At 37.4% G+C, this 18464-nt stretch overlaps 2 protein-coding genes across 11 annotated transcripts in view; one reads left to right on the forward strand and one right to left on the reverse strand.

Annotated features, from left to right (window-relative positions):
- The window catches only part of TOP2B (DNA topoisomerase II beta), a 58597-nt gene extending 44200 nt beyond the window's left edge, over window positions 1–14397 (forward strand). Inside the window, exons 22-36 of one of the 2 annotated variants that reach the window (XM_021538075.2) lie at window positions 272–406; window positions 835–1035; window positions 2711–2906; window positions 3047–3138; window positions 4263–4418; window positions 4548–4631; window positions 5540–5737; window positions 6076–6220; window positions 7428–7586; window positions 8367–8574; window positions 9083–9162; window positions 9481–9591; window positions 12675–12791; window positions 13602–13699; window positions 13912–14397. In XM_021538075.2, the coding sequence (XP_021393750.1) occupies window positions 272–406; window positions 835–1035; window positions 2711–2906; window positions 3047–3138; window positions 4263–4418; window positions 4548–4631; window positions 5540–5737; window positions 6076–6220; window positions 7428–7586; window positions 8367–8574; window positions 9083–9162; window positions 9481–9591; window positions 12675–12791; window positions 13602–13699; window positions 13912–14073 (2142 nt within the window). In that variant the 3' untranslated portion in view covers window positions 14074–14397. Of the gene's footprint in view, window positions 1–271; window positions 407–834; window positions 1036–2710; window positions 2907–3046; window positions 3139–4262; window positions 4419–4547; window positions 4632–5539; window positions 5738–6075; window positions 6221–7427; window positions 7587–8366; window positions 8575–9079; window positions 9163–9480; window positions 9592–12674; window positions 12792–13601; window positions 13700–13911 lie in introns of both variants that reach the window. The other variant, XM_021538074.3, reaches the window with a different exon arrangement.
- Window positions 14398–14458: 61 nt separating this feature from the next.
- Window positions 14459–18464, reverse strand: part of RARB (retinoic acid receptor beta) — a 320022-nt gene continuing 316016 nt past the window's right edge. For all 9 annotated transcript variants that reach the window (XM_077787082.1, XM_021538080.3, XM_021538079.3 and 6 more), the window contains one exon: window positions 14459–15879. In XM_077787082.1, coding sequence (XP_077643208.1) covers window positions 15683–15879 — 197 coding nt within the window. In that variant the 3' untranslated portion in view covers window positions 14459–15682. The remainder of the gene's footprint in view (window positions 15880–18464) is intronic.

The raw sequence follows: 18464 nt of genomic DNA on the forward strand, positions 1-18464 counted from the left end.
CTAAAGAATCAAAACAAAACCCCACCACCTCACTGGGTTCAGCTGCATCTTCTTAAGAATTTTTCTAGTCTCTGGACAGTAGGATAATTGGTTCTGTCACTTGCATGTGTGTATTCTGTTTTTTCTGTAGTATTTTTCCTATGACTTCAGATTTTCAGTCTGACGTTTGTTGGAGGGTTAGGGCAATATAGTGATAAGTGTATGGAGTATGGAAAAGAAGTATTTTTCTAATGTTTTATTATTACCACTTTGATGGTTTTTCCAATTTCAGCTTCCAAACTACAAAAACTTCAAAGGAACCATTCAGGAACTTGGTCAAAATCAGTATGTTGTGAGTGGTGAAATATTTGTGGTGGACAGGAACACAGTAGAGATTACAGAGCTTCCTGTAAGGACATGGACCCAGGTAAGTAACAGTGAAATACATTTTAATACAAACAAAAAACAGGGAAGAATTCATCAATAAATTATTTAATCCTATATCTGTGTGAACTTCTAACACAATTTCTGAGTATACATACATGGAAGGGAATCTGTTTTCATTCTCCTGTGTGCTTTTGTAGAAGATGGTTCTCTGTGCTGTCAGCTGTCCATGCTACATAGAACACCTGCTTCTCCTGCTTAATCCACTTTACAGTAGCCTTTTCTGTCCTGGTTTCTGCCTCTTGTGTTTGTGCTACTCTTGGCCTGCATTTCGCAGGTTATACTGGTTCTGTGAGTTATAACTGGTATCAGATGTAATGCACAGAGCTTTGGAAGTTTATGTTGTTCATTGGGTTTGCAGTTTTAAGGCATTTCACATGGTTCTGTTTTTTGCTGCCCTGTTTTCAACAGGTGTACAAAGAACAGGTTCTGGAACCTATGTTGAATGGGACTGAAAAAACTCCAGCATTAATTTCTGACTATAAGGAATACCACACTGATACAACTGTGAAATTTGTTGTGAAAATGACAGAAGAAAAGCTTGCACAGGCAGAAGCTGCTGGATTGCACAAAGTCTTTAAGCTTCAAACAAGTCTTACTTGTAATTCTATGGTAACTTTTTCATGTTTGGCTATTAGAATCCCTACTGTTGCCTGTTGTAAAATCAAATGTTTTTGTAGTATACTTTGGTTCTTGGTATTGAACAGTGCATTGTGTATTTGAAATTGTTTCAATAGTAGAAAACTGTAATGATGACCAATATTAAGTCAGTATGAATAAGCAAATCCATTTTATGATGACTCTTTCAAATAAGACAGGCCTGGGGTGGTTGCCTTCCTGTAATTGAAAATTTCCTGTGCAGCGAACCAAAAGTGGTTAATGTAAAGTAGATCATACAAATAATTTTCTGCCATATTATAATTAGATTTGAGTTTTAAACTTTAGACAAATTACATTTTCAAAATTGCACTTTCTACAGGACTGTTACTTCTCTAATATGAGTTAAATGATCCAATGTTTCCACCAGCATAAATCCAATTTTAGGTGGTAAGGTATAGCAAACACTGTTCTTAAGCTGCTGAAGACATAATAGTGCTGTAAATTACTAAGAATATGAATAAATATACAGGTATGTCTATTCTGAGAGGGATTTGAATGTAAGTCAATTTCGGCAAAGATTTCCAAACATCCTGTCTTTACAGATAATGAAAAACCAGTTCTGGTTTATTTATGGCAGATGCTACTTTCAGATATTATCACAAGACACAAATACCATTATTGTTGCGATTGCTTTGTATATTGAAAGTGTAAAAATAGGTTAAAAATAAATGGATGACTATAGAATTGGAAAAGGAAACAGTTCTTGCTCAACTAATTTTCTAGGTTGTACTTGAAAAGCCAATCTACCAAATCAGGGTGATGGTATTTCTCACATATTTAAACAACTGTAGGAACTACTGTGAGAATCTGTTGTCAGTTTTACATTTCACAGATTACAAAATGTTTTGCAGCTGCAATTCCTGCATTTTCTGCCTGCAAAAATAAATAATAAATTATAAGGGCTGCTTTCTGTACCTGTGTAGAAATTAATCTGCCCTAGTGTAAGAACCTTAAAAAGTTATGTGAGCTTGGCCATTGTCCCCCAGCTCCCAGATAGCTATTTTGGATAGATGAATTATCCCTTAGAGGGGTTTATTTCTTTCAGTTGACTATGGAGGGCACCGAGGGTGACTAGTTCACCTATAAATGTCTAAACTGGAGATGTCAAAAGCCAGACAGGATTGATTCCACTTATCAAGTAAAAATGATTTCTTACTTTGTGCTTGAACTTGAAGGATGGTAGTTTTCACAGCTGAAAAGTGACAGATTTCACAGCTGAATTAAAAGATTATTAAGGATTATTAAGCTTTGCAACTGTTACATTAAATAGTTGTGAATCATCACTTGCTGCTGAACTTGTGATTTAATATGTAGATAAAATTAGTCATTCAAGTGAATTCAGGCATATTTCTCTATATAGCTGTCTTTTTGTTTGATTGTACTGCCATAAATGTCATCCTAAATCTACTTTTGAATAAAAATAAATCTACTAAATCTACTTTTGAATAAAAATAAAGACCATCCAGCTCTGTGCTGTATAGCTCTGAAGTGAGGTTTGAGTTCACACTCCTCAAAATGCCACTTTTTGCATGGTGCTTTTATACGCGCAGTAGAACTGAACACTTACACAAGGGCTAACAAAGTTTGAGTTATGCAGCCTCTCTCAAGTCTATCATGTATTTTCTAGGTGCTGTTTGATCACATGGGGTGCTTGAAGAAGTACGAAACTGTGCAGGACATCTTGAAGGAGTTCTTTGATCTGCGGTTACATTATTACAGCCTGCGCAAGGAGTGGCTTGTGGGAATGCTGGGCGCAGAGTCCACCAAGCTGAACAACCAAGCTCGTTTCATCCTGGAGAAGATACAAGGAAAAATTACCATTGGTGAGTAAGCAGAATTTAAAATTATTAACAGTGGAGGAAGATAAGTATAGTAGAAAATACTTGCATGTAAGATTTTCATGACACTGACTTTCCTTTTTTTTTTTTTCCTCCCCTCCTCTGTGTTTGTGCGTATCTTGTAGAGAACAGATCAAAAAGAGATTTGATTCAGATGTTGGTCCAGAGAGGTTATGAATCTGACCCAGTAAAAGCCTGGAAAGAAGCACAGGAAAAGGTAATACTCGAGATATAGATGATGTTGTTACTGTTATAAATGATACTGCTTCTTTTCTAGTAGTCTAACTTAATTTATAACACACACATAGCACTTCAAAAGCATTATTCTTTACTCCTTATTGGCTCCCATTAAAAAAAACCAAAAAACATAAAACTTACCTGAAAATAAAGTCACATAATACTGGTATTTTATATGGATAATGCTTAGATGAAAACTAGGTAGTACAAGTCTGAAAAATGAGATTGCAGAGGACTGAATTTCTTAATGTACCCAAATCAAAACTGGCAACTTGATTTCTGATTGGCTTATACAGAAAGTGCTGCATCAGTTACCCCACACATACAACTAATTGCTAAATGTAATTATTTCTACATAACTTATTAATTGCTTTTCTGTAAAGAAACATGGATATTATAAAGCTATGACTTTTAAATTTACTGTAGTAAATTTAATAATGACCTTGACCTATATTTGTTTATGCTTTTTTAAAACCAACCAGTTTTTATTGTTCCAAAAGGGAGAGATGATGAGTTTAATTTCAAAGTTACATTGCTTTGGGCATTACTATGGGCAGATGGAACTCCTTTGAAAAGCAGCTTTGAATTTCTGTCATTCACCCTTTTTCCGTGTCTTTGCCACTGTTTTAGCTATTTGATTTAATTTCACATTTATTTTTTTAATGCTGTATTTTAACTCTATGGAATTATTTCTATTTTAAAGCAGAACTGTTATTTAGGAAAATTTTGATCTACTTTCAAACCCCAGTTTGCACATCTGGGGCTTTGATACCAGCTCATTTTCTAAAGGAACAGGTATCCATGAGTACCCAAACGACAAAGGTCTCAGCCCTGAGAGACAAGTGGGGTGGCACCAGTATCTGCAGCCAGCAGCATACAAGGCTCTAGCAGAGGTTCAACTTGTTTTCTTAAATCAAATTATTAAATAATCAGCTCTAGAAGGTCACAGGAACATGGCCTTTTGGAAAGGTCCAGAAAATGTTCAGGTTATTGAATCTGTGAGGGCACACCTTGCTGCTCTGTGGTGGTGCTTTGGAGCAGTGTCACAGATCATGCACAGAGCTAAGATCACTAATACCTGTAATTGGGAATATTTCACCTCAGGCAGCAGAAGAGGAGGACTCCCAGAATGCAAATGATGATGCTTCCTCTGCTTCTGGTCCAGCCTCTGGCCCTGACTTCAACTACATTTTGAACATGTCCCTGTGGTCACTCACAAAAGAGAAGGTGGAAGAGTTGATCAAGCAGAGAGATTCCAAGGTTGGTACACCTGGAAGGCTTGTTCTGAAATGGCACAGGAATTGCTGATGTGCCTCTGGGGAATGTTCAGTCTTCAGTGGCATTTGCTTTAGTTGTACTTACAGTCTCTATACTACTTTCATGTTTTAGGAGAGAGAACTAAATGATCTTAAAAGGAAATCTCCTTCAGACCTCTGGAAAGAAGATCTAGCAGCCTTTGTTGAAGAGCTTGAAGTATGTTTTACTTTATATATATTTCTAAAACATGAAATTCATATTAATTTAATTAAAAATGCTAACTAATAAAATTATTAAAATTTAAGAAAAATAATTAGTGAATACTACAATTTTAATCAAAAGCAGATACACAATATAATGGTAACTGGGAAATTAGTAGGAGATATCTGTGTTCTCAGTAGTGTTTCTTAGGGATTGTTTCTTGAATCTACCCAGTTCAATGTTTTTTCCAAGTCAGTGATATTAAAAGAAAAATAACCAGGAGAAAATTAGTTTTGAAATGGCACAAAAACCTGTGAGTAGTAACTGGTAATGGTAAAAATTACAATAGTTCTACATTATCTAATTTTTTGTAAAGCAGTAAGGATTACCAAATTCAAAACTGTACATTCAGGAATGAAGTGTGTAGACTATAAATACTGTATGAGGGGTCCTTAGTTTGCCTTATCTATAATTCTGGAAAAAAGATCAAATCCCTTTGGTGAATAACCTGCTGAACCTCAGTTTTCCATGTTGTCTGAAAAAGGCTGGTGCAATCTTTTGAAGCGACACAGTTCAAAACTAAATGTGTAAATTAAAGGCTGAAATAATGGAAATGTACAACAGAACCAGACACAAACTTGTGAAATAGAAACTTGATAGAAGAAATATTTTTCAGTGTAGCAGCGTCCAAAAGTTTGAATTTATCCTTGAATGAAAGTGTAGTTTTTAGCTCTACAGGGTAATGAATTTACCAGATTAAGTGGACACGGTTCCAGAACTGAAAATTGTGTCCCAGTTCAAGTGAGAATTAAGGGGAGCCTTATCCTCCATGTAAAAAGGAGCTGAATCTTAAATACATGTTCCACTTTGTACTCACTAAGAAATAATGTGCTTCCCCCCTCCTGGCTCCCCTTGTTTGTTAGAAAGTAGAAGCACAGGAAAGAGAAGACATTCTGGCTGGCATGGTTGGCAAACCAATAAAAGGCAAAGTTGGGAAACCCAAGATGAAGAAACTCCAGCTGGAAGAGACCATGCCATCACCATTTGGAAGAAGAATAGTTCCACAGATTACATCTGCCATGAAAGCTGATGCCAGCAGGAAATTGCTGAAAAAGAAAAAGGTAAACCAAAATGACGGCTAGAGTAAAATTATTTATTATTTAACTGGTGTATTTTTCTATTTCAGTAACATAAATCCAAATTGCCAGATCATCACTGGTGCTGTATTTGCACTGTTTTGCTGACCTAGTGCAGAAGAAATTTGTACTGGATTTCTTTTACGTTTGCAAACCTCTTGAGACTGCTTATTGTTCAGATATTGTTATTGAGATAACTTCTTTCCAAGACTATTCAACAAATGTCAATATACTAGTCTACATCCATTTATTATCATCTGCAAAACTGTTCCAGTTCAATCTTGAAATATAAAGGTGTAAATTATTTTATTTTGTAATTTTAGGGTGAAACTGATTCTCTGGCAATAAAAATGGAATTTGATGAAGAGTTTGGTAGTGTACCAGCTGAGGGTGGTGGGGATGACTCACTGAATGCATCAGCTGCAGCAGCTAAAACCCCTAAACCCAAGAGAGAGAAGAAAGAGCCTGGTAAGACCCTTGCACAGCCATAGTTCACCTTAGCTGAGTATTTACTGGGCATGAAATGCATTTTTAACACTGTGAGAGAAGGGAAATACAGCACAATAATCACTATTTCATCTAGTTTTCTTCCCTAAAATGAAATATTTGAAAGTACTCTGAAATTTCTTTGTTTATGCTACTTTCCTGGGGGTGATGGATCTTACATTTTCTGCATTTCATTTGCGGGGGTGGGGGGGTCTAAATATTCAAATTAGTATATAGAAAAATAGATTATTTTTACGTAATGAGTCTAATTCCTTTCAAACTGAAATGTCTAGTTTGTGTGCTCTTTGATATTGAAGGACAGGGCAGTCACCTTCAGCCCCTCAGTCTGAATAATGGTATAGATTGTAGAACTTGATTAAATAAATGTATTTTTCTATTGATGTATTCAGTCATTCTGACTTTCAGAAAGTTGTGGGTGCTATGGCTTGGCAGATGACCAATGCTCACTTCCCCATTTCCTCTGCTAGTGGGAAGTTATTATTGCTGTTTGAGAAATACACAGTAACAGGGAGGCAGCAACAAAAAAAGAAAGCTGGAGACAGAAGAGAAGGTATGAGGGGGTTTATTTTTTCAGAAGAAAGGAAAAAAAAGTGGTTACACAAATAATTATTCTGAGATAAGATCTGGTTTTAATTATTCAGGGGATTATCCAGCCTGAGTAGATTTACTGGGTACAGTTATGACTGACTTGTCTATGTGCAGCTCAAATCTCTCACAGCCACTGTTGATCCAGGGCTTGACCTGAGCTTGCCCTGCAATTAACAGACCACATTTTTACCCCTCCCCACAATAGGACATCCTCTGCTTCCTATGTTTGTTGTATTTGTCCAATAACTGTTTCTGATCATGTTCCCTGAACAATGGAAAACTGCACATTCTTTTCCTGGTAAACTCTAGCAACCTTTAAAGAAACACAAATTTAATGTCAAAACATAAAATTAGAGACTTAGCTTTTCAGTCAGAAAACAAATTTCTTTGGCAGCAGCCGGTCGGTCTGGTTCTGTGTGAAATAATTTCATGTTAAATCTTCCTTCAGGGAGGAGAAGAAAATTTACAGCATTTAAAGGAGAACTTCTTAAGATGAAAATTTATGCTAAATTTGTAAACCATTAGAAAAGTTGAAAATATTTTTTAACCTGACTGAAGTAAATGTTTTTACTTTTGGCAGGTGCCAGGGTAAGAAGGACACCATCATCTACAAAATCCAGTGCAAAAAAAGTGAAGAAACGAAACCCATGGTCAGATGATGAATCCAAGTCTGAAAGTGATTTAGAAGAAAATGAGCCTGTGATTATTCCAAGAGACTCTCTGCTTAGGAGAGCTGCAGGTACTCAAGATTTTGTGAATTGTGTATTGTGACTGAAAGTTTCAACTACAAAGCCACATTTTCCTTAGGAAATCCATAGGATTTCCTTTAGGACTTTATTGCCTACAAGTAACTTGCATTATATTTTCTTCACTGTGTGAAGAATACTCTTAATGTCAAGATTTGGAATTTCTTATGAAAGATTTGTAATTTGGACCAGAAATCTTGTCCCCTATTCTAAACAGTAGAATAGAAATTACGCACTAAACTAGTGAACTATAGAAGAAACAGACAAGACAATATTCTTACAATCAAAAAAATTACTCTGATACAATTACATTGCCAAGTTAGGCCTAAGAGGCAAGTAAAAAGTTATCAAAAAAATTCTGAGCACTCCATTAAAACCAAGACTGAAAGTTTGGAAAATATATAAGTATGTGATGGTTTAAAAAAACCCTACATAGATTCTGGAAAATCAGGAAGAATGCTCAAATGGTAGATTCAAGAAAGCTTCAATTTTAAGTGAAGGATTCTCATCCTTTAAAAGTACTGATGCACAATGTCTGAAGGTGTCTGGGCAAGCCACAAGAGATATTGGATGTTTGCTAACATCTAAATTATTTTTTATTCTTTTCAGCCCTTTATTCTTTCAGGCTGGAACAAATTTATTATCCACCACTCTTTTGTCTTGTGTACTCTGAGGCAGGGATTGTTAACTGACTTCCACTTTGATTTGTATATTTTCTGTATTATATAACATAAAGAACTCTCCTGAATTGTGTACCTGTGTGATTTTCTCAGCGGAGAGGCCCAAGTACACTTTTGACTTCTCAGAAGAAGAAGATGATGCTGACGATGATGATGATGCCAACAATAACAATGATTTGGATGAGCTCAAAGTAAAAGCCTCTCCAGTTACAAATGACAGAGAGGATGAATTTGTTCCTTCAGACAGTTTAGAAAAAGATGAGTATGACTTCTCCCCAGCCAAATCAAAGCCATCTCCAGAGTAAGTACTGTAACTCAGGAGGATTTCTTTATTAATATTTTTTTCAATGCAGAAGTGTCTGAACAAAACTGAGAAACATCAGCCTGTTTATTGCTCTACATGCACCATGAAAAATAAAATGTGGAGGAATTCAAGTGTATCTCAGCCTTGCAACTGACCTATGCAGGGGTGACTCATGATTTAAAAGAATAATATAATAACATATAAAAATAGTTATGATACACTGTCTGTAATATCATCTGTTAAACTGTGGTTTTAAAGGTTCTGTTTTCTGTCTTCTGCTAGTCTGGTATAGAGAACTATTGAAAAATGTAATTCTGTTAATTTTCAATGCCTGGAGTTCTTGACTGGATGTCAGTTTTAAGGGTTTGACTGCAACAGGCAGATACAAAAATGCTGGAAATGTTCAAACAGGATTTAAATTTTGTATGGATATTATGATTCCACGTACTTCAGTATGTGCTTGATGTAACTCATATAATTCCCTTTTTTTCCCCCTTTAAAGTAGAAAAATATCTCAAGTCAAGAAAAATCAAGATTTTGGGAACATCTTCTCTTTTCCGTCTTACTCTCAGAAGACGGATGATGGTGAGATTGTTTTCATAGTTCTGTTTCATTTTTATAGCAACTAATAATGGGATATTTTGGGGAATGGTACACACAAACTTCACAGAGTAGTTGCACAGGAAGGATGTCCACATCCTCCCTCTTTAAAAAGGGGAAAAGTGAAGGAAGTTCTGTTCTTTAGAGGAACAAAGCTTGTATCATAGGTGAGGAAGTTGCAGTACATCCATAGCTGTAGCATCACAAACACTTACTTTAGATTAACTTTTACTATAATTAATATTGATGTAATCAGTATATGCTGTGTTTGGATCTTATTCTATACTTACTCTGTGATTGTAGATACAACAAAATTGGACAGTGATGACGAGGATTCTGCTCCTGTTTTCTCATCATCTTTTGCCCCAAAACAAACAGAGAAAATTCCAAGTAAAACAGTAGCTGCTAAAAAGGGTATGTATAGAATTGGCCTGGAGGCCAGTCCTATTATTTGAAAGTCATCATCTTCACCGTTGCATTGTCTGTTCAGTCTTCAAAGTGGGAACTGCTTTCATTTGTTTTGAGCTCAGTGAAATTCAGCAATAGGGTATGAACTTTCTCCAGCTCCTTAATAATATTTATTTGTTTCTTTCAACTAGCTACTTGGAACTTCAAGCCTTCCACATCTGAAGGTGGTGGTTCAGCATTCAATAGTTTAACTAATGGGAGGTTTTTAGCTTCAGGGGATAAGTAAAGTGGAGCATGATACCAGGAGGTATGGAATAGCTCTTGGGTCAGTGGGAAGCAGCTGTGAGAAGTGAGAAGCAGAAAAGGCCTTGACTTTGTGTCAGCAGCAACAAAATATCCCTGCACAGTCAACATCATCTCCAGCCCAAATACAAAACATAGTCCCATACCACCTACAATGAAGAAAATGAACTCTGTCCCAGCCAAAGCCAGCATAGAAGTCTATCACTTTTTCCTCTTGAAACAGAGGATGAGAGACTCCTCAGACTTCAGAGGTATAAATTCTTTCAGTTATTAGTCAGCATTTAGACCTGTCATCTTGAAGCATTTTTTCCCTGTGATGCTGAGGCCTTTGTTTTTTTAAAACTTCTGTTGACCAACTTGCAGGTGAGTTTAATATATTAATTCTTCTGTAAAAAGGTACTTCAAGGATATTGACAGGAAAGCAGCCACTTATAATAGTTAACTTCTTCTCTTAAAAATGAGAAAAAAAAAATCTTGTTTTCTATATTAGCCACTAGTGAACTGCAGCATCTTTTCAGCCTTTCCCCCATTGCCTCCCTATTTCTAATCTATTTCTTGATCCATTGTGTCAATTCTAATTTGGTAACAGTTCAAAACAGTGAATGCCTGAATACTTCTCAAACACTTCCAGTTGTTGCTAGTGTTCTGTAGTACAGTAAATAAAGACTGCATACAGAAATAGCAGATCTCTAATAGAGTAGTCTTTTATATTGAATTTCTGTACTGCAGCAAATGGAAGAGTGAACTCTATATGCAGTAGCCAGGCATGGATGCAATTTAACATTTAATCTTTCTCCCTCTCTTTCTGAGTGAATTGTCATTGGCCCAACTTGAAACCTTAAAATACAGCTGTGATCTGTTTCTGAGTTTCTGATTAATCTGTACACATGCAAAGAATAGGTATAAATAGGCTCTCTTTCAAGCAAGAGTTAAGTTTTTGTCAGAGTAGCTAGCCTTAGGGGCACTCTCCTTCTCAGTGCATGGCAACAATACAGGTTGCTTTCACCAGTTTTCATCTCTTCTGCCCATATCAGACATGACCACACTTTTATCATCATAGCTGGACAGTTCAGGGCTAATCCTGGTTACCCTTTTCATAGTCTCTTTGATTCTAAGTCCATCTTCATGGACTTGGCAGCAGCCTCCTTAGAACCCATTTTCTGGAAGTGTAATATTCCACCCACTCACCCTCACACTGGGAGTGCTTATTATGTGTGGTTGAAACAATTGTTCTGGAGTTGTTTGATTTTCTGTGACTTCAGACTCTGATTAACTTGGGATGATATCTCTTGACCTCTGCTGTTCACTACAGAGGATCCAAGAGACAGCTGAACTTTTCCATGACTATTTGAGCTGTCTGTGGTTTTGGGGCTTTATAGTAAAGCCTAAGGGAAATTTGAAAAGCAGGCTAACTCTTGATAAGCAGCTGCTCAGCTTGAACAGCTTTGAACAGCCCAGCAGCTGAGATTCTAGCAGTAAGACGTACTCTTTGCATCACCTGTGGGACTGATACCATACCTGGACTTCCTGCCAAACATTTGAGCTTCTTGAGAGCTGTGCACATTGATTGTGCTGCACACTCTGTTGCCTGTCATGCTACGGAGTGGAGAGCTTGACTGAGCTGATTTGCCATCAAGCTGCTGTCAAGAGATCTTCACACTTGTGCAGCCATTAGGGGTGTAAGTTAAAGTGGCAGATGAGAATCCCCCTATATTTAGTACAGAGGGAAGTCAGTGTTCTGGACTATTCCATTAGCTACCAGGTAACAGCTAGGAAGTTTGCTGTCCCTTGGACAGACTTCACAGGAGTTACCCAGTGGTATCGGGCTCTGTTTCCAGCGAAGAACAAATCCACTGTCTCTGGCAGTGTGTTGTACCTCTCTTTCTGCAGTTCAAGGCTTGATAACTAAAATGCTTGTGGAGACACTCTCTTGTTCTCCAGACACATTCCCCTTATGATCCCATAAATGATATTTGAGCTCTCACAAATGTCCACATTCCTGGTATCTGGAGTGTTTGTACATGTCTGAGGCATCTATGGCTGACAGAGGCTAGGTCAGGTGTGTATCTGAGGTTTCTGCAAGACTCACTCATCTGTAAGCCTACAGAACACATGATCTGATGATCTTAAGGGTCTTCTCTGACCTAAATAATTCCATGATTCTATCCCTTGACACCCATTGTGGGAACATTCCAATGACCATCTTTTAAAGACAGCCAGATTAGTTGTGTAGCACTAATTGAAATTCACCAGGAAATGAAGAAATTAAGTTCCTTTCCTCTCCCTTTCAGCATTTTCCAGAGTTCCTTTTCACTGAGATTGACAGAAAGCAATGTCAGTGTTGACAGAGGCACTGCCTCCCAAACTCCTGCAGTAATCCTGGGGAAAGCTGTCCACAGTCATATCACCCTGAAGGAAAAATGTCACAAGAGCTGGATTTGTAAACACTGTAATGTATCCAGACATGGTCAGAGTATCCAACTTGGAAAACTTCTGTTGCTGCTGTAGCTACTAGTAACCTGTTTTGTACTCGAAAAGATGAAACAGTATTTAGCCAAGGACCCTAGAATAGTACTGGGTGCACCAATCCTTCTCAGAGCAGGACTCAGGAAACCTGTTTATTCCACACAATTCCAGCATAAAAGCTGAAGTATGTTTTCCCCAAGTGCAGAAATCACTCATCTTGTTTTAATGTCTGCCATTTGTGCTTTAATTGGAGTATCTAGTACAATTTAATATGTCCAGCCAATTTGTGAATTTATTTAGTATCTTTTAACTTCCAACAGCAAAGCTAGATGCACCCCCTAAGCCTAAAAGAGCTCCCAAGGCCAAGAAGGTGGAAACTGTGAACTCTGATTCAGATTCAGAATTTGGCATTCCAAAGAAGACGGCAGCACCCAAAGGTAGGAGTCACACGTGGGCTTTCTGGAGCACAGGGCTCACAATTATTGTAAGAACCACAATAATTGTGGTAAGTTAGGAGTACATTGATCACTGGTAGATTACTCAGCCTTTCCTGTGACAAATACAGTGTATTGACTTCTTGGCAAACTATGTCTAGACGTTTTATCTGACTTTCGCTGTTGGGAATGCTTTTATTTAATAGCTGCACCCCCTACACACTGTCTTTCATTCTACATTCTACTGGATACTACTAATTTTCTTTGATCTCAACTCCTTCCAAGCCAGTAAAATTCTGGTTGTAATTGTAGTAAGTAGTACTTTCTGGCTTTTTAAGACCATTTTTTGGTATCCCAGTTCTCTGAGTCCTCACAACACAGTACAGCAAGCAGTGTAATTGGAGGAGTCTGTAAAGGATGTGCCAGTGTTGATGGTTGAGGTTAAAAGTAAATTTACTAAATAGTAATGGTGAATTAATGCTGTGTAAACAGTGCAGAAGGTGACCAAGGACTTGTAGCTCTGCTTCAGTGTAGAAGTTATCTGATCTCATGAATTTTGTCCCTGTCTTGAACAGACAGCTTGAGCTGTCAGGGTGAATAGTGACTGTAAAACAAGTAGAAAAGATTTAAAACTTAAGAAAATCAAAACTACCCTGTACTATACTGCTGTTGTGAAGAAGCTTGAGTAGTAAACTGGGTTTGAACTTAAAATGTGGACATACTAAAGTAACTTCACTAGGGGGTTTTTCAGTTTGATGGAGTTTATTTAAAAAAAAAAAAGGCAACAAAGTTAACTCATAATCTCTGACCTAGGCAAAGGCAGAGGGGCAAAGAAAAGGAAAGCATCTGGTTCAGAAAATGAAGGCGAATACAACCCTGGGAAGAAAACACCCAAGTCCACACCAAGCAAGGTCAGTTCCATTTATGCTCTCTTCTTTTTGTAAAAAGAACTTCACAAATTCCTTTACATAAAAATTAAGTTCTTATTATAATTTGCTAATATGGTATTGGGGGCTGAGATGTCATTAGCAATCAGATGCTAGAGAGGTTTTTATTTAATTCTGAATATTAAAATGGCAAATGTACGAAGCATCACAACTAATTTGTCTTCTCTTTTCTAAAGAAATCCAAGAAGTCTGCTTTTGACCAGGATTCTGATGTGGAAATCTTCCAGTCAGGCTTTGCCTCTGAAACTGCCCCAAAGCCACGGACAGGCCGGGCTAGAAAAGAAGTGAAATATTTTGCAGAGTCTGATGAAGATGATGATTTTGATATGTTTAATTAAGTGCCCAAAGAGCACAAAAATGTTTTCCAACAAGTATCTTGTGTTGTCCTTTTGTCCCCTCTGTTGCAAACTTTTGTACATTTGACTTATTTTATGTGATAATGTAATTGATGGTTTTTATTATTGTGTGTAGGCATTTTAACATTTTGTTCTTACACCTACAGTTTTATGCTCTTTTTTACTCATTGAAATGTCATGTATTTGTCTGACTGGCTTGTAGAGATGTTCTAGACAGCTGTGCTAAAGCACATTTTAATTGTCATGGTTGCAAACAGCAAACCTGCTTTTTGAAATGAAGTTTAAACATTAAAAAATGGAAAACTACTGTGAGTGTGTGTGTATATATGTGTAGAAAATTTGGGCTAGAGGGACTACTTCTACACAATTTTTAAAATAAATATATTTTATTCTTTGCCAGGAGACTCCATGGAAAAAGGTAAACAGTATATGAACATAGAAAGCATTGTTAAACAATCTCAATGTACAAACAGAGCCAGTGAAAGTACATCACAGACTTGCTAGAATATATAAAAAAAAATCCACTAGTGCTTTAAATGAAACCTAAGAAACTGACACTTTAAATCTGTTAACCATTCTACCACAGTTTTCACTCTGCTTCATGGTGATTTAACAAGGCCAAGAAGGCAGATTCTCTCCTTGTGTTTCTGGAAGTCCTAGCTGTACTTCCTTAGCACCTGGAAGGCTGGAAAGCCCAGCTGATTCCTGGCAGTTGATTCTTAAGGAAATACCCTGGACTCAGCGATTCAAAAGCTGTGAGTTTGCTGGTTATCATCCCATGAAGTTTCCCTAATGGCTTGTGAACAAGTAAACAAAAACATGGTAACACTGAAAAGTGTTTCTGCCTTGGAGGCTATAGCATTGCTGTCGAAATGGAGCAGGTAATTGTGGAGCTAGGTTACCAGCCAGCTAAGAAACCACTTCTTTAAACTTTAAAGTGACATTAACAGTGGAACAAATGACATCTGAATAACTGATCTGGCAGTTAATGCTGATACTGATACCTCTTCTGCTGGGGCAGTGACGTTTTGTATACTTTTTACAAGGAGGGAGATGCAAACTGAGGGCAGCAGGGACAAGTTTTCATATTTCAACTAAATCAGACGGTCCTTTCAACTTCCTTCTCTGGATGTGTACAGTAGTCCATGTCCTGTGGTTGATGTCTTGATCATTTTATGTATGAGAGACAAAAGGAAAGCACCAAACATCCAGTATGGAGAGTACAGCCATACATTTGTATGTACAAAGTCATCAGAAATGCAACCAGAATTTAAAGACTGAGATCTGTCTTGTCACCATGCAATATTGAGTGTTCAGAGAAGAAAACAGAAGCTTAACTTTTTTTTTGTTTTTTCATGAAATGGCTGATTTAGAGTTTCAAAAGTTTGCATTTTCTAGTTTAAGAGTTAAACAGCAAGGAGTATACATCGATACATATGAAAATTTCTTGGTCCTTGTTGAGTTTATCTATATATATATACATATATAGATATATATTAAGTCCAGAAACTAAGCAGCAGTAAAAATGTTTTCTTGCTTTTCATCCCTGTACATAAGGTATTAGGAATGTCTGAAGTAGCTGGAAAATGTCTTAGTCCACCATAGGGGATTGACTGACACTGCTGTTATCCACTGAACTAGGTGAGATACTGGGACTGTGTTCTGCAGTATTTCCATTTGAGGTTGGTGTCAGTGGTTCATGTCCTTCAGAGTTCTCCAACATTTCCTGAATAAGAGGTGGCATGGATCCAGGAATTTCCATTTTCAATGTAATAACACGTTCTGCACCTTTAAAAAGAAAAGACAAAATCCTTCCCATGAGCATGATTCATACAATTTCCTTTCTGTTAGCATTACAGGAGTAATTTCAGGATGTGTTTTGTTAATAGATTTGGCCTCTCCTGCTACACTTCTTGCACACAAAAGTGTGTGAGTGATCTGTTTCATGCAGTTCAAGAAGGAGTTAGGTGAATACTCCTTAACAAATTGATTCAAATCTATGACATAGCAACTGATATTTCAATACAAGTAAATCGGATGAGCTGCCTATTTTCAAAGGAGGGCCTAAAATGGTATTAAATTATACTGAAAAATGAAATTAGGCTGTGATCATGTCAATGTCTTTTTAAACTGGAATAACATTTAGTCTTTATACTGTACTGGTTCTGCAAAGAATGACAGAAATTCTGTCTGTATTAAATAGGTGAGGTAAATCCTGCAAGAGAACTGCAGTGGTCTAAGTCAAAATGTTTCCTTCTCATAGAGAAAACTGTGACATAAGATGCAGAATTTAACAAACAATTACTTTATAAATAACACATTCCAGCCAAAAGGTACTTCTCTGGGGGGCAAGCTGCCTTCTGTATTCTTCAGGCATCTTGTCTTGTGCTAATGAACCACCAAAGTGTGCAGGAGCCTTGAGAAGTGCTCAGCTCTGCCTTGGCTGAGACTGAGCTGGGCTTGTCATGAGTACCAGGCATTTGTTTGCAGAGGGGGCTCTGCAGGTGAGTGCACACAAAATTATTGCATCAGTCCTGACCACTCAGACTGGGAGCCCACAACAACTGGTTTAGGGAGGGAAAAAACCCAACACAAAGTCTCAGTGTGTGGTCAGCGGGTGGGGACACAGCACGCACACAGCAGCCAACTGACACTGGGCAGGCAGCCTGAGGGAACTGTGCATCAAGGAATTTACATCCATTAACCTCAGCATTCCTGTTGCTCAGGATTCCTGATCATAAAATTAGAGTTAAATTGAAGAGGAACCAGTGGTTTTTTAACAACAAGAACAAAAAAAAACAAAAAACAAAAAAAAAAAAAAACCCAAAAAAAAAACCAAAACAAAAAAAAATTTTACAGAGAAAATAGTTTGGTTATTGAAAAACCATTCAAGAAGAGTGATGCTTTGGAAATACTCTGCTTAACCATATTGCTGCAGTAGGCATGCTGGAGAGAGCACTACACACCCCAAGCTGGAAGGGAGCATTTAAGTGTTTATGCCTTACATGAGGAGCATCAAAAAAATAATTTACAAAGGCAATGATTGACTTTCCAAGTGAATGCTGATTTAAGAGTCACTTAAATAACTGTAATGGAAAATAGATTAATGCAGAATGATGCTGAGAGGTTCTCCAAAACCCAATGATTGTCAGAGCTGTGCTGATGAACTCAATTTGGCCATGTTAAACACCTGCTTTCCACTGTTACGTCAGGTGCAGTGAAGTGTTTGTGTGGTCATTCAGTGCTGAGCCAGCAAAATTTTTCAGGTTTTGCAAATGTCTGACTTAATCAGGGGATAGGAGAACTTAGAAGATGAGAAGAACTCAGAATTGTCTTGCTTCAGTCCCACAAACACTTCACCCTTTAGTTACAATACCTCTAATGCCAAAGCAGACACTCTCAGTGTTTCAGATTAATGCTTTCTTTGGTGTTTGCTTTCGGGGATCAGGTACCATCCAAAGTCATTATCGTCTAACGTACATCTTTTAAAACGAAACTTAAGACATCCCCAGCCCTCCAGGACATCACCGTCCTTTGGTATGATTTAGTTCTACTATGAAACATTAATGATATAATTAGAGTTAAACGCTTGTGTCAGAATGAAAAGAAGCCTTTCTTGTGAATTGAATACAAGGAGTTGTGTTCTTGAGGAGCAGGAAGGCACTGGTAAAGAAGGAGGGAAGTGGAAATGGATTTCCCATGAGTACAAACACCAGAACAAAAGGGCTCCCCTAACTGCTTTTATAGCTCAATACTGCTCTAAGTTTATTTGGTAGATTCAGTTGGATGGAGCTTATTTTACTTTAGGGTAAAGTGCAAGCTTTAGATAACCTGGTAAAGTGGTTTCTTTTTAGGATACTTTTGCTTCTAGCTCTGGTGTTTTCCTTCCAAGTTGCTTCTTTTGATTCTAATCAATCCAATTAAATTGCTCACTTCTTTTTATAAAGATAGCTATAACTTAATATTTTAACTTGGATTTTATAGTGTTTGAAGTGGAGCAGTTAAGGTTTAAATTTAAACAAGCGTCTTTAGTTGAGTGAATTAACTGCTGGGGTTTTTTTTCCCCCCTGAGTCTTCCCCCAAACCATGTCAAACGAAATCAGTAATCTTCCCAAAAGCACAGATCCAACCTACACAGGTACCTGTACATACAAGCTCGTGTGCCTGCTCATCTATTGGGGTAGGAAATCTGTTGCTGAGTAAGCAGAGTAAGAAGGTGAAATTGCATTAGCCACCAGAAGAAACTGCATCAGCTACCATAAGAATAAGAATAGAGAAATACTCTATTTTTAGACTGGTACATTGGGGAACCTGTTCTGATCAAATGAAAGCATTCAGCTACCCCTGTGCTTTAGAGAAGAATGTGTGACAGT

Source organism: Lonchura striata, chromosome 1 (assembly GCF_046129695.1).
Source record: "Lonchura striata isolate bLonStr1 chromosome 1, bLonStr1.mat, whole genome shotgun sequence".
Taxonomy (NCBI): Eukaryota; Metazoa; Chordata; class Aves; order Passeriformes; family Estrildidae; genus Lonchura; species Lonchura striata.